This window comes from Sceloporus occidentalis, unplaced genomic scaffold, assembly GCF_023333645.1.
Source record: "Sceloporus occidentalis isolate IW3139 unplaced genomic scaffold, rSceOcc1.0.p SCAF_129, whole genome shotgun sequence".
NCBI classification, from domain to species: Eukaryota; Metazoa; Chordata; class Lepidosauria; order Squamata; family Phrynosomatidae; genus Sceloporus; species Sceloporus occidentalis.
Window position 1 is genome coordinate 2,716,844 of NW_028317109.1, and position 15,797 is coordinate 2,732,640.

Consider the following 15,797-nt stretch of genomic DNA (forward strand, 5'->3'; position numbering starts at 1 on the left):
CGTGATGTCAGCTCTAACCGATATTGCATCGTGAATGATGTCCTGCTGGCACTGGAAGGGTTAACGCGCGCCCCCGTGTGACCTTTTCATGCGTCCCCGGCACGTTCTGCTGAGCCAGCGAAGCGAATGCGGAAAACTTAAGTCCGGTTATCAGAAGATCCGGCTTCCAGAAAGCGGCTTAGAGATTAGTATGATTCATACAGCGTGTGGGGCCTGCCGGGAAGATGTCTGACGCACCCCTCGCTCAGGGGTGAGAGGGGGATTTATACGGCGCCCTCGCCCAGTCTTCACTTTTATTGCTTTATAAATGAAACGGGGTAAATAAAACCAATTATTCTTCTAAATGCCCCACCCAGTTACACAATAGCCACGCCTCTAACCACACCCCCAATAGATGAGTAGAGGGTTCTAGATTATCGGGGTGAAAGAGGAGTGTAATCTGGATTATAGGAGTAGAGGGTTCTAGAGCAGTGGAATCTATTAGAAGCGAAGCTGTCAGGTGGGTATCGCCGGTGGGGGGGATGCGTCTGAAGCCGTAATATTTTAGGAATGTGAGTTGAGGAGCCGCTCGCCGGCAGAAATCTGGACTCCAGGATCCGGAGGCTTTTTACGGAACGATTCATGAGATGAGTTTTATTTCCCGTTTTATTTGCCAGTAAATCGCGTTTTGCTGACGTCTCGGCTGCTGCGGCTCCAGTAATTTTCCGCTCCGTTCTTCTAAAGTAACAACAAGAAGTTATCTCGGCTTCGGTTCAGAATCCGGCGGAATAACTGATAACGGGGGCCACAATATCCCAGATATCAGCAGGAATTCTAAATATCCACGGAACGGACAAGGCGCTCAGACGCTGTTATTACACCTTAACAAACAGTGAGTTAGGAGACCCCCGGCCAACGCTTTGGGGTCACTCGGCTCTTTTCATGGAAAACAAGGAATTTTCTGGCTGTAGCATAATTACAAAAGTGTTCTCTGACAATCAATTATACTTTTAAACTTAATCATTTAATCAGCAAACACAACGTGCCATTGGAACCCAGGAGTGATGGGAGTGATAAAGGGCCATTGGAACACAGGAGTGATGGGAGTGATAAAGGGCCATTGGAACACAGGAGTGATGGGAGTGATAGAGGGCTATTGGAACACAGGAGTGATGGGAGTGGTAAAGGGCCATTGGAACACAGGAGTGATGGGAGTGATAAAGGGCCATTGGAACCCAGGAGTGATGGGAATGATAAAGGGCCATTGGAACACAGGAGTGATGGGAGTGATAAAGGGCCATTGCGAGGTTCTGCTGGCGCTCGTAGGGAGAGAGAAAAAAGAAAGTGAAGAAAGAGGGGTAAAGGTGAGAGAAGAAACCAAGAGAGGGCAAAGAAAGAGTGAGAGGAGAAAAAGGGGGGCAATAAAGGGAGAAATTAGAGGTGAGGGAAGAAACCAAGAGAGAAGGCACAGAAGAAGGGAGAAGAAGTAAGAGGCGGTGAGAGAGAAAAAGAGAATGAGAAAGGAAGAAAAAAGAAAAGGAGCTGAGAAAGTAGGAGCAAGAGATGAATGTGTGTGGGGGGAGACAGGTAGGGTGAGAAGGAGAAGTTAGGGGGAAGAAAAAGTAGGAAGAAAGATAAAGGGAGGGTGAGGGAGAGCGAGGAAATACAGAGAGGGAGAAGGTGTGAAGAAAGAGAGTGCAAGAGAAGAAAGAAGAAGCAAAGAAAAGGAGAGAGGAAAGAGGTGCATGTCATTTTTATATACACGAGTTTAACGATAATAACCCCAAGCGGCAGCCTCTGTGATGCCGACAGGTGATACGTTCAGAACCAATTTAACCCTTTGGTGAAAAAGGCCGCACATCCATGCCTTTCTCCTCTCCCTTGTTGCCAACAAGTTAATCAGACGGCTCTTTAGTCCCAACTCGTAGCGAAGCACCCGGCTCCTAATCCGCGGAATATCTGCTTACAGAAGGTCACATTGCAGCCGCGTTACTCCGACCTCACACCGGACCCGGTCATTAAAGCCGAGGCCGCCGGCTGGCGGAGTCTCGTGTGCTGCGATGGAACAAAGTCCCCGACACAGCTTTCCTCGCGTGACAATGTGTCATACGTGTGACATCATCCGTGCGATCTACTCCAGGCGACGGCCTCATCCATTATGTTACGCAGAGTGATTCTCCGCACGCGCCGGGTGAACGGAGCCAAGACAATGCCACAACATGACATTTTGGGGTGAAACGTCCCCATTCCGCAAATGTTTCAGAGTTTATTAAATATTATTATTTATTATGTGGGGGATCTGTATTATTACAGGGGATCTGTTACTAGACCAAAAAAAGACACCGGTCACTAGGGAAAGAAAAACTAGCCATTTTTGTGGCATTAACCTGTTTTTAATATGGATTCTGCATTTTTAGGTGATTTGGTGACGGTATATATATATATCCGTCCTACAAAGCATGATGAATGTTTACACGCTAGGAGCGTGACAGACAGATGGCTGTGAACCACCCAACCATGCGGTTTAACCCCTTGGTGACAGGGGTCAGACGCCGGCGGCTACCCATTATATCACCGACCGCCGCTAACGGGCGGCGGCTTCACGCGCTGACGGAGGATCAAGCTGTCTGCGTTCCGGCTGTCACCTGGAACCGAATGTTCCTGCCCTGAGCTAAGCGCTTAGTAAGAGCTTCGAGTCGGCAACGCTCCATTTCCATAGTGAGAATTCCAGAACGATTTCACTGCCGAGACCCAGGGGGTATTTAAAGAAATAAAAAACCCGTAATGCACCAGAAGTCAAGCAGGAGGAGCTGGGCGCGCGATAAATTCCTACGGCAGCTGTTACCGGGAACATTTATATACAGAAGGGGATTAAACAAAGTACAGGAGAAAAGATACAAGAGACCAGAATCTAGAAGGTCAGAGGCTGAGATGGAGTGTAAGGAGGTTTTATTTTACTGAGGGGGGGGGGGTAGATAAGTGGAACAGCCTCCCAGCAGAAGTGGTAGAGGGTAATACAGCGAGGGGATTAAACATGCATGGGATAGACACACGGCTCCTGAATCTAAGACGAGACCAACGCCTGATTAAGGTTTGAGTCTTTACAGCAGGAGAAACGGGTGACTAGACGGGGGCCGAATGGGGCCGATCTGCCGGCAAATGCTAGGTTCCTGTGGTGCTTTAGTAAGACAGGGCAGCAGGTGTTTAGAACGTTCCTGGATTCATTAATAATCGCTCTGATCGGGATCAGGAGTAAATATAACAGACAATAACTCCTATCACTCTTAGACAAAAAGAATTAATAAGGATCCAAACAAAAATCTGACTCCAATTTGCCCAACGAGGGCTATAGGTATTAGGAGGATAGATTGTAAGCTCCTCTGAACAGGTGAGCGCTAAACGTTAGAATGATAGGCAGGGAATTCCCGAGGACAGGAGCGGCGGGGAGAGGGCGGCCGGGAGACTGTATAGGGGGTGCGGAGATATCGGGGATGCAGAGATATAGGGGGTGGGGTGATATTGGGGGGTCGTTAAAGGCTCGGTAATTAAAGGTTAGGAGTTTAAATGGTATTCTGTCGGGGGTCGTTAGGATCAGTCCCCCGGGTGAATGGAAACCTCCAGCCGTCATGATCTACTGCCACCGTTATAGTCTGATTATCCTGCCGGTGAATTACCGGACATGTACAGCCCCCCATCTTGTACAGTCATAAGGTACAGCATGCCTCCCAACTGTCCCCCTCTGTGCGGGGCAGTCCCGATTTTGCCGCCGAGCTCGAGCCTGCTTTTCCAGGCCCAGTTATATGTAAAGGAATGGATTTAATACGGGGTTAAGTTTAGCCCTGGGCAGCGCGTTGACCTTGGAGCCGTGACCCCCGGGCTGGCCGGTTCCCCGGCGGCTGTTAAGGTCACCGCTTTCAGCTGTTCCAGTGTTGCTATCGCATGTAGTCTGGGGGGGCGCCGCTCTCCTGGGGGGCCGCGGCATTAGGTATTTCTTGGTATTATATTCCTTTCCAATAAAGATGGCCCCGGGGCCGACCTTTTCACTCTAATTTCTGTCGGCTATATAGCGATTTGGGGTTGTTTTTGCTGTAATTAACCCCTTCACGACAAAGCCCATACATGTACGAACCGTGCTGGTTCTGCTGAATGCTGTGCGCAGGGCTTCGCACCCCGGAGCGCATGTTGAAAGCGCTCCCGTTTATTTGAATGGGAGTATTTCCCTGCCGGTGATTGGCTGCTTAAGATCTCAGTTACTGGAGCGTACACCCATTCATTTAATACAGAGTCCGTTACTGCCACTGATTGACAGCTTAAGCAGCCAATCAGAGGCACGAAATTTTAAATCAAGGGTTAGGGTTACTCAGAGCAGTTTAACGGGCATTCTGCTATAGAACGGGAGATGGGGGCATTAGCCGGCCCCTTTAAATGATCACGTGCTTCATTCATACACGCGTTTAGATTATCCTTACAAATATCACCTCACAACAGGAGGCCGTACTCTAACTCTATAGGATCAGATGGAATAGAATTTTAGTTAGAGGGTGGTAGATAAGTGGAACAGCCTCCCAGCAGAAGCGGCCCAGACTAATACAGTGAAGGAGTTTAATTGAAGCGCCTTTCTAATTTAACCAGAAGTCTGGCCCTTGTGGAGACCCGTACCCGCTCTCTGGTTGCCCATCCTATTACACCTTCAACTGCGCCCCACCAGCTTCCTTACAAGCCGCTCTGTTCGCGTCGTCCCTGTTGCTAAGACACCGCGGGAACATAACCCGCCAAAACCACGCATCCTCCAGCGGTCGTTACGGCAACGGGTGGGTTGGAAGGCGGGGCTAGAAGTACGCGCCTGCGGTGTCCGTTTACCAGTTGAAACAGGGGCCATTCTTGTTTGAGCTGGATTTGACAGACAAGGGCGTGTTCATCATATCTCCGCCCGGTTACGTCTATCATTGTACTGCGATTTCATGACAAACCTATACTCCTTTCCTGTCAAGTGTTCTCTCCCACTCAGGGCGAGGTATTTAGTGGCCACGCCCACTTCTCATCGGTAGCGAGGGGATCATGAAGTCTGTCTAATAAAGGGCATAGTGTTCAACAGTAGCACCTCCCATTTTTCCTATTGGCTACGGGACCTCCGTGCTTGCTGTGTTGTGACGCAGCTCCGCCCGGCTAGTAGTCTTCGGCTGTGGTGAGGGAAGCGCAAAATGGCGGACGGAGAGTTGAACGTAGACAGCCTGATCAGCCGCCTGCTGGAGGGTAGGTGTCGCGAGGTCGGCGGGTTTGGTGCGGGCACTGCCCTCGAGGCAGACGGAACCGGTGGGAGGGCCTTTGGGTCTGGCCTTGTACTGGCCGCGGGTGTGTGGGAGCTGCGGGGAGCGGGAGGGTGGAGACTGGCGGGGCGAGAGAGAGGGCTGCTGTTTACTGAGATCGGAGAGGCCTGAAGGCGGCCTACTGCTCGGGCTCACTCCGTGTCAGGAGAGAGGGGGAGGGGTTGGTACCCGGATACTGCTCCGTGACAGGGGGTATAGAGAGGGACTGGTCCCCGGGCCCTTCTCCGTGACAGGAGAGAGGTGGAGGGGCTGGTCTCCGGGCCCTACTCCGTGACAGGGGTTATAGAGAGGGGCTGGTCCCCGGGCCCTGCTCCGTGTCAGGGGGTGTAGGGAGGGAGTACCGGGTTGGGTGTAGATTGACGTTTGTTTGGCTGACGGGTTTGTAAGCAGCGGTGCAGAGTACGGATGATCCGGTCTGTATGCGGATGTGTAGGGTCTCGTTATATAGAACACGGACTGGGTGTATAGGGGGTGTGCGCTGTATAGAAGGTGTGGGGGAGGGGTGTATATAGTGTAATATACAGTAATGGGGGGGGCTAACAGAATGCTGTCAAATTACTGCACATGCTAAAGAAAAACACGCAGCGTAGACGTGATGTCGTGCGGAGCCTCGGTGCAGGCGTGTTACAGGGCGTCACGCGTGTACGCTGTGTATCTAGATGGTGTATATGTGCAGTTGAGGCTCCTGCGTGTTGCTGCTCGGGTGTAGTTAGCGTGTTAGAGATGCTTGTGCATGGAGGGCTGCGATTGATGGAGTTTACACAGGATCCGCGGGGGCCCCGATCTCCATGAAATAAATGGATCTGGTACCGGCTGGTTCTGTGCAACCATTGGCTGCTCGTTTCCATACGTTACGCCTGATTGGCAGTTTGTTTCTTATTAACCCTTTGAGTAGATTGCGTGTCAGTAACGTGCAAGTATGAGTGCGGAGTCCTGGCGCCCGGAACCTTTTATCCGTACTCATAACGTGTCGTCTTGCACTTAACCCTGTGTTGCCCTACGTTGGGGAAGCTCGGCGGGGTTGGTCTGATGGGATGGAATGGGGGGGGGTTGCTCTGACCGGCAAACTGCCTCCGGCGGGGGCCGCGTTATTGTTGTAATGATCTATTTGTTTACGTTATTCAAACTTAGACTTCTAAGCCCAAAAAGTGTCTCGGGCCTTTAATTCAAGTGTCCCGTGATCCCTCGGTGGGTTGCGCTGGAATCCCGGTGGCAGCCGCTTTCCGGGGCTCTACCCGCGCTGTTTTGGGGGACCCCGCTGCAGATTGGGGGCGGTCCGTAATGAGGGGGTTAGGAAGATGCGGAGTGCGAGTCCCGCTCTGAATCTGGGACTTTCTTTTTCCTCCCCGTTCCTTCTGAATTCCTCTGCTTGCGTCACTCGGTGATGTATGTTGGCGGCTGCGCGTTCCGCTTGTGTCAGGAATTCTCCTTGGGGATGTTGGCGAGCCGGCGGCAGGAGACATCGAGGCTCGCAGAGGGTTAAATACCGGAGTTCGAATAATTGCTGCTTTTTCAAGATAAAGCCGAGTCATCAAATATGGGAAAATGCCCCAAATTCTTGTTTTATAATGGATTATGTATGACTTTAACGCTGTCTCCCCCAACATCCTATACATGTCTCTAAAGACTGCCAAAATCCACTTTACGCCCACAGAGACCCAAAGACTGCTTTTACCTCATTTTATTCCAATGAACTCCTTGTCTGCAGACCTGGAGTCGCTGTCAGTGTGATATTTGGGGTGATTTTCCCGGCTCAAACACCACACTGAGCTCATGCTTTATGGCAATGCTAATGAAGTCCAATCCTCCATAGATGCTCATTAGTCAGAGAGTCCTGTTGGGTGATTAAGATTGAGCCATTCTATTGTTCCCACAGGCAGTATGATAAGGAGTCGCGGTGTTTAGTAGATCGGGGATCAGATAACAGAGCGAGAATCATACAAACGGCTGATATGCAGCTGCCTGGAAACATATTACGGGGGGGGGAATAAAAGTATTCAGGAAAAATCATTTTTAATTAGAATACATTTGCCAACTCCTTTTGTTTTGTAGACGTGAGTCCGTTATTTAGGTTAAGAAGCTGATCTGTATTTCGGACCCTATACTTCTGACTTCATGGGGGGCTCTGCCAGCGAGGGGGCCGCGGGGGCTCTGTCAGCGGGGGGCTCGGTCTGCTCCGTTCCCGCGAGGTCTTGGGAAAGCCGCTGTGTCTGGACGCGTCTTGAGCAGCCTGACTATATTTGGTGATTGTTTAAAAACTCTTTCGTGGGATTAAACCGCGGAGAGGAACGGGCCTCGCGGCCATTAACGGGTTAATGAATCCCGGGCGGACCTGCGCAGGAACCTCCAGGCCTGCGTGAGCCGCGCGTTATTGCTGCTGATGCTGCGGAAACGGACTGAGAATGAAATCGAATGAAAGAGTACAAAAAACCAAGAGTGTCTTCACGCCGCGCCATCCTATGGATCGCTCCTTTTCTTGGTGACGCGTGAAGCCCCCGCAGAGCTGCCCCTTCTGAGGGATTCCGAACGCAGTGGTAATGTTGGGAGAGCCCCGGCCCCCGCGGTCTGCTGCCGCTTTACCCTCCCTTTCCATGAATCTCGCGCTTCTTAATGACTTCATTTAGTGACCAAATAATGAACCCTGAGAGAATAAAGCTGGGGGTCCTGGCTACCTCGTGCCAAAAAGCGTTCGGCTCTGCGGCGGCGACTATTCTGCACCCTCTGTGAATGAAATCCATGCTTTGCGAGTTACTCGTCTCGGGGAGGAATAAATCTGGGGCTGCTGATGTGGCTAAAGCCACTTAACTGTCATGAATGGGGTATATTTTATATAATGGGGTACATAGTGTGTATATATAATGGGGTACATAGTGTGTGTGTGTATATATATATATATAATGGGGTACATAGTGTGTATATATATATATAATGGGGTACATAGTGTGTATATATAATGGGGTACATAGTGTATATATATATATATATAATGGGGTACATAGTGTGTATATATAATGGGGTACATAGTGTGTATATATAATGGGATACATAGTGTGTATATATAATGGGGTACATAGTGTGTATATATAATGGGGTACATAGTGTGTATATATAATGGGGTACATAGTGTGTATATATAATGGGGTACATAGTGTGTGTGTGTATATATATATATATAATGGGGTACATAGTGTGTATATATATATATAATGGGGTACATAGTGTGTATATATAATGGGGTACATAGTGTATATATATATATATAATGGGGTACATAGTGTGTATATATAATGGGGTACATAGTGTGTATATATAATGGGGTACATAGTGTATATATATATATATATAATGGGGTACATAGTGTGTATATATAATGGGGTACATAGTGTGTATATATAATGGGGTACATAGTGTGTATATATAATGGGGTAGATATGGCTTTCACCCTGGGGCCCGCTTTTCTCTCTCGGACGCGCCGTGCAGCCGCAGTTAAATCCCCCCTGCGGTTTTGGGCATTCTGGGCACTCGTCGGGAGGTTGGATGCCGGGGTCCGCGCTGTTTGCGGATCTCTTATCGCTGCCGGTCCCTCCTCGCCTGTTTCTGTGCGTCTTCTCTGTTACACTAACTCTGCCCTTTGTACAGCGCTGTGGAATCTGATGGCGATATAAATAACAATAAATCATAACCGTGCTGTGGGGGGGGGAGAAAATATTTGAAATCGAGGAATGTTGCAGGTATTGGGAGCCGGAGGCCCTCGTGGGACGCGTTGGACGGCTCCGTCCTGTCCGTCTGGCCCGGGAAACACAAATAACCCTAAAGCCGAACCCGGTCGTTACCGGAAAGTGTTCAGAACCCCGCGGGACCCGTCCGGTGCGTGCCCTGCTACCCGGTAACCGGTGTGTGTTTATTGTAGAAGTTACGGGGGGGTCATTCTGCGGGACGCTTTCCTGCCATTATTGTGTATTTTGGGAAACGAGGCGTCCGTCGTTTTCTTTCTTTAAGCGATTCTGCGCAGTTCCGTTTGGGGGGGGTTGTTGCTCTCTTGATATTCTCCCCAAAAACCTTGAGATATGAGTGTAAAGCTGCGCTTCCGCTGCGTGTCTTCGCTCTCGGACGGACTTGTGTGGGGAGGAATAAAGCGGCTTCGTGATGTTGGCTGTTACTGTATTTAAGCGGCTTTTGCTGTCCTCTGAGTCGTTGCTGTAACCGGATCCGCTCCGTGTGAATATAAGCACTGAGGCCCCCCGCGGCCCGGCCCCCGGGGTCTGTGAATACAGCGATGGTTTAATGGGGGGGGGGGGGCGGGAGTATTATAAGACGACCCCCCCCCAATCTGAATATCAATTTAGGAAAAAAGAGCCTGAATATAAGACGACCCCATAGGAAAAAAGTTTTACTGATAAATATTCCTTCATGTAAACTATCTTCATATTTACTAAAAACTGAGAAAAATAAATGTATTGCCTTTTAACCCCTTATATGCCACTCTGGCATGTATTGGGTTAAAAGGCCGCATGGATGTGATAGGCGTGTTTGAGTGTGAGGTGCGTGTGGATATTGTGTGTCTGTATGGTTTATATGGATATGTGAGCTGGCGGATGACCGAGCCGGTATTCGGTATCTGCTGTCGGGGGAATCTCTCTGTTGGGATCTCCGGTTTCCCGATGGGTACAGTGTACAGCCTCCCAGTAGAAGTGGTAAATAATGCACGCCGCTGTGAATAGCTAATGCGGCTCCGACACGGCAGAGCCCGGCGTCATCGTCACGGTAACGGCGTCGATCGTTGGGCATAAGAACGGCCCCTTTGTGTAACGTTGGCCGGATTCCCGCTCCCCGTACGGAAAATAGTAATAGTGTACGGGGGTTTTGGGTTTTACCGGCGGCCCCCGGCAGGAATTGAGTGGTTTTGGCCCCTCGGTCGGACGTCTGACTTCATATAAGGGAAGACGCGCCAGACGTGTTTATAGCGAAAGCTCTTTAGCGGCGGCCGCCGTGATGCATGGCCCTGCGTGGACGGCTCCGGGCCGCTAAGCCACTGTTTAGATAAAGTGAAATATTTGTCATATTTTTCCGTCTGTACATGCGCGGTATCGAGTGCTTCGCTTGCCATTGTTCAGACTGCTGAGCCGGTCCGCGATATCGGGGGGATGGGGGGTGTTGATCTCCGTGCAGAATTACTTCAGCTCTCCCCAATGTCTCTCGGGCGTAGTAGATAAGTGGACCAGCCGCCCAATACTCTGGTATTGTGTTAAGGCTGATATATGGTGAAGCAGCCGCCCTTGCTGCTGGTTTTGGCAGAAGATGCATTAATCGCTAACATGTTTGTGAATAAATAATAAATATACATTAACCCCTAGATGTACAAGTGGGGGTTAAGGGCCTGGCCCATAAGCTTACAATCTAGACGTGCTGTATACAGACTCACCGGAGTGTCCGCTCGCTTTTACTCCATTCTGCGTCTCCTGAGCAGATTTTACGGATTTCAGTGATTTATGCCCGAAGTTGGCTCTTTGTTTTGTGTAAGTAAACTGTTGTAATGGTGTTTTTGTTGCTATGGTGACAAGACCACTTTTTTAGCCGTCCCCCCAGGGTCTGTCTCGTTCACCGTTTAGTTCTGCGCTGTCACCTTTGTTTCCTCTGGGCGGCTGCCAGGTCTCCGCTTGTAACGCCGTCTAAAAATAACCCATCCTGTGTCTGTGCGGAGCGGAGACCCCCTCGCTCGCTCGCTGGGGGTCTGGGAAGAGATTCCCGCTTCCTGCTCGCTGCATTCACTGGATCCCAAAGACAGCCCGTGGACGATGGATACTGTATAGGACTGGGACGCAAACGGTCGGCGTGAGATGGATATGAAATAATATCCCTCCCCGTCATCCTTATCGTGCACAATGAGCGGCACTATAGCTGCTTCACCCAGCAGAGGTGGTAGAGGCTAATAGAGAAGAACATGCGAGGGATCGGCATACGGCTCCTGAATCTAAAACAAGGCCATCGGTTAAGGTTTGAGTCTTCATAGCCGGTGACGAAATGAGTCGTCGGGGTCTGGTCTGCTGAGGGGGGGGGGGGTAAATGTGCTTCTGCTGTGGCAGTTGTATAAACTAATGATAAACCCCGTAGCGGGGCGCCTGCTGTCCGTGGCTCTTCTTTGTGGTTTTGGCTCCTGGGGGCCCCGGGATTGACGGCCTTGTGTTTCTTGGCAGTGAGAGGATGCCGTCCTGGAAAGATCGTGCAGATGACCGAAGCCGAGGTCCGGGGTCTCTGTATAAAGTCCCGGGAAATCTTCCTCAGTCAGCCCATCCTGCTGGAGCTGGAGGCGCCTCTGAAGATCTGCGGTGAGTGCGGAATATGTCATAATATAATATATAATAATAATATAATATATAATAATAATAATATAATATATCTTCAATCTCCCCGTCCCGCTGCTTTCGGGGTGACTGTTTGGCTCGCCGGGCTCCGGTCCTGCCGGCACACTCCGGGTTTAAGTTGGCTCCGTGTCAGGAAGACGCTCGGCATCCAGTCCCTGGATCGAGCAGCTCGGCACCTCTTGCATGACTTCATTCCGAAAGGGAATGTGTTCGTCGCCATGAAAACCCTTTAACTGCCGGATGAAAAGTTACGAGCGCATATAAACTTTTAATTAGCTGCTACTATAATGCCCATCATTCGTGACGCAGCAAACAAAGCAGAATTATTAGGGGGCATTCGGCCCAGAACCGCGTAGGCTGGAAGATTGTGGCGTCCGGCCAAAGCTCGTATGAGCTATAGGAGTAAATGTTAAGGGAGATCTTTATATCCCGGGGGGGGGGGGGGGTTTAGGCAGGGAACTTTATTTTTTTAATCTCCCTCCATCCCAAAGTAATGTCCATCTGCCTATGGGGGTTGTTGTGGGGGGCTAGAATTCTGCTTAACCCCCAACGGCTCCAGGGATTTAAGCCTCACCCCCCCCATGCCTTTTGCTTGGTTTCTGACCTTTTTTAAACATTTTTCCTCCCCTCTCTTCATGCAGGCGATATCCACGGGCAGTACACAGACTTGCTGCGGTTGTTTGAATACGGAGGGTTTCCGCCGGAGGCCAACTACCTGTTCCTGGGGGATTACGTGGACAGAGGGAAGCAGTCGTTGGAAACGATCTGCCTGCTGCTGGCGTACAAAATCAAATACCCCGAGAACTTCTTCCTGCTGCGAGGGAACCACGAGTGCGCGAGCATCAACCGCATCTACGGCTTCTACGACGAGTGTGAGTGCATGCGCGCGTGCGAGAGCGGACCCCCGGCCAGCCGGCACCTGAAGTGCACTAGAGAGCAGCGCGGGGGGAATAGCAGAAATATACCCCTGATCTGTAACCGTGTCACTGTTACACCGCACGTGGCAGGAACACTTCAGGTGGCAGCAACCAATCGGTGCCGGGTTCGGTGTCATGTGACTGTTTCCGGGTAATATTATGAATGAGGCAGCGGTTTTCTCGATAAGGGGTAACGTGTTTGTCGGGTTTGGTGTTCCGGCTGCGTTGCGGATGTCGTGTCTGATGCCGCGTTGTGTTATACGCTGAGTTTGCGGAATATGACTCTGCTCCTCATCTGCAGGCAAAAGGAGATTTAATATAAAGCTGTGGAAGACGTTCACCGACTGCTTCAACTGTCTGCCCATCGCCGCCATCGTGGACGAGAAGATTTTCTGCTGCCACGGAGGTGGGTCGGCGGATCAGAGGTTTAATGCTGTGCCGGCAGGACACGCATGTGCCGTGTGCCTGACTCCTCGCCTTCCATTTAGACCAAGTCTTTCCCAGCTCTGGCCTTTTCCTAATGGGGTTTGCAGGACATTCTTGTGGCAAATATATCTTCAAGGGGGTATATTGGAAACCTGCTCTTGAAATGACTTGGTGGTCCAGCACAGTCACGTTGAGGGCCACACTTGAAGCGTCTGCGCAGCGCATGCCTCTGGTGGATAATCCTGGTGCTGATATTGATGGGAGTTTGTCTTCCGTCTGTGTTGTGCGCTGTTTGTAAGTCTTGCTCACAGCTATATAGTCTACTAATAAACTTTATAAGGGGGTTTCCAGCCCTGCTGTAAATCATCGGCAAAGCCTTATAAACCGCCGAGGATATCACCCAAGCAGTCATGTAGCACAAAAAGCAACCGTAAGAATTTAAATCCCATAAACGAGGGGGGGTGAAGGACGCATGCGTTTGTTTCCTTGGGCTTTTTGTCCTCTCTCTGGTTCCGTACTTTAACCTCTTCTCTGAACTCCTCAGGTCTCTCGCCTGATCTGCAGTCCATGGAGCAAATCCGCAGAATCATGAGGCCCACGGACGTCCCCGACACAGGTAACGGCGGCCGTGCATCTACTCAGAGGTGCCGTGTTACGCGTTCAAAGCGGTGTAGGACCCCGCGGGTCGGCCTCGGCTCTGTGCTTTAGGTTGGCGTCCCTTCTGGGTCAGTAGGTTTGTTGTATTTTTAGTCCTGAAGACGTATGACAAATATTCCCGTGGTTAACCCTCGAATTCCATGCCGTCGCACCCCCGTATCTGTTGTAGCCCTGCGTTTGTAAGCTGAGCAGGTGACCGGCGGATCTCAGTGACGTCTGTGACGTGTGGTGCCCTTTCCCGGCCCTGCGGACACCTGTCGGCAACGCAGACCTCTGGCTATAAATAGCCGGGAAATGGAAAAGCTCAAACGTCATCGGGGAGCTTAGTCCTCCCCGGGACGTAAATCTGTTAATGACCGTGGAGCTGCTTTCAGAAGAAAAAGACCCCAGAATCCTGTTTGTGGGGGGGCGGCTTTCTGCCACAAGCACCAGCCATAGGCTAGAAACCTCCGGTGTGCAGTCGGTGTAGTTTTTAATGCGCCGTTAAGCGGACCCGCAGCATTAGGCTCCTGGCTACTGACGGGGCTCCCTGGGGCTGTTAGATCCGCCGGATTTCTGGCTCGCTTGGTATGGCGTGAAAGCGTTGTTAATTTCTAAGCGTGCGCGGCTTCTCTTTCAGGCTTGCTGTGTGACCTGTTGTGGTCGGACCCCGATAAGGACGTGCAGGGCTGGGGTGAGAACGACCGCGGCGTCTCCTTCACGTTCGGGGCCGACGTGGTCAGCAAATTCCTGAATCGCCACGACTTGGATCTGATTTGTCGCGCCCACCAGGTAGGCCTCGGATTTCTCCTGCCGCTCGCCATGTTTTAGTCTGACACGGAGACCTCGCGCATGCACCAGGAGTAATTACCGCTTTTCATAGCACCATCGTATTCTGCGGTGCCCGCGGATAACGCGTTTCCCTCCCGTCACAGGTGGTAGAAGACGGCTACGAGTTCTTTGCCAAGCGGCAGCTGGTGACCCTGTTCTCTGCCCCCAATTACTGCGGAGAGTTTGATAACGCGGGTGGCATGATGAGTGTCGATGAGACCCTGATGTGCTCTTTCCAGGTACGACGCCTTCAATGTAAAAATGTGCAAAGCGGCGCATGCATAGAGCAGCCACGCGGGGATGTTTTATTTAAGCCATTTGCAGGATTCTGGGGTTTTTTCTTCTTCAGCTAGTTATTATTATTTCAGATATAATAAAGTTTAATCTGGAGGGGACTGTAAGCGGCGTCTGTGATGGCGAGCCTATGGCCCGGATCCCTCACGTGGTGCTGTGCGCCGGGATCTGATGTCATAACCCAGGCGCTTGGAATATGTGCGATGGAGTGAGTGTATGCTTGCGATGGAGTGAGTGTATGCTTGCGATGGAGTGAGTGTATGCTTGCGAGGGATGGGTTTTTGTTTCTCTATAAGGGGAAAATACGGCACTGCCTCTGGGGGTAGGGGGTCGGGTGCCGCCTGCCAAGTTTATATGATCTTTGGAATAGACGGCGTGTTGCGGTTGTGATTTTTAAGTCTCTTGTTGAATTTTTCTTTAGATTCTGAAGCCATCGGAGAAGAAAGCAAAATACCAATATGGCGGCTTGAACTCCGGCCGCCCAGTGACGCCCCCCCGGACAGCCAATCCCCCCAAGAAGAGGTGAAGAGGGTCCGCCGCGCTTCGTGACACCACCTGATCTCCATTACAAGCTCCACCGTATAATAAGTGCGCACCGTTAATCACCCGGCCGTTCAATCCTCTTTCCAACGTCGCACGCGTTTACCTTCACCAGACGGGCCCCCGAAATGAGTCAATTCAGCTGCACCCCCCCCCCTACAATAAAGGTTCGATGGTCTGCAGAGCCCCTCCCCCGAAGGGCCGTCTAAGACTTTTTATTGCAGAAAAAAATCTCTAATGGAAAGAAACCTGGGGGGGGGGGGGGGGTCGCATTAACGCATGCTTTCACATTAACCCTTTCAGTGCTGGCTGGGTCTGCAGGGTAACAGAAAAAATAATTCACAGTAACCGTTGTAAACGTTTGTTCGCTGGTGTTAATTGTTTTTCGCTTCCCCCCCCCCCCCACGCACATTTTTTGTCACCTGAACTTCCGCGGCTTTTATAATTCGTCTGATTATTTAAAGAGTTGGCTTTAAATTCCAGGT

At 50.8% G+C, this 15,797-nt stretch overlaps 2 protein-coding genes across 2 annotated transcripts in view; both read left to right on the forward strand.

Annotated features, from left to right (window-relative positions):
- Positions 1-2,095, forward strand: part of LOC149281688 (phospholipase B1, membrane-associated-like) — a 45,556-nt gene extending 43,461 nt beyond the window's left edge. Inside the window, exon 52 of the mRNA XM_089499111.1 lies at positions 1,908-2,095. Coding sequence (XP_089355237.1) covers positions 1,908-2,095 — 188 coding nt within the window. The remainder of the gene's footprint in view (positions 1-1,907) is intronic.
- Positions 2,096-5,180: 3,085 nt separating this feature from the next.
- Positions 5,181-15,298, forward strand: LOC149281689 (serine/threonine-protein phosphatase PP1-beta catalytic subunit). The gene is made up of 8 exons (XM_089499067.1): positions 5,181-5,232; positions 11,501-11,632; positions 12,310-12,540; positions 12,887-12,991; positions 13,556-13,627; positions 14,288-14,439; positions 14,583-14,717; positions 15,194-15,298. Exons 1-8 carry the CDS (start codon positions 5,181-5,183, stop codon positions 15,296-15,298), a joined length of 984 nt encoding a protein of 327 aa, XP_089355193.1.
- The last annotated feature ends 499 nt before the right edge of the window (positions 15,299-15,797 follow it).

Coding starts and splice junctions, on each gene's coding strand:
- LOC149281689 (XM_089499067.1), top strand. CDS start 5,181: ATGGCGGACGGAGAGTTGAACGTAGACAGCCTGATCAGCCGCCTGCTG. Junction 11,633..12,309: donor GGCGCCTCTGAAGATCTGCG/GTGAGTGCGGAA, acceptor CTCTTCATGCAG/GCGATATCCACGGGCAGTAC. Junction 14,440..14,582: donor TGATTTGTCGCGCCCACCAG/GTAGGCCTCGGA, acceptor CTCCCGTCACAG/GTGGTAGAAGACGGCTACGA.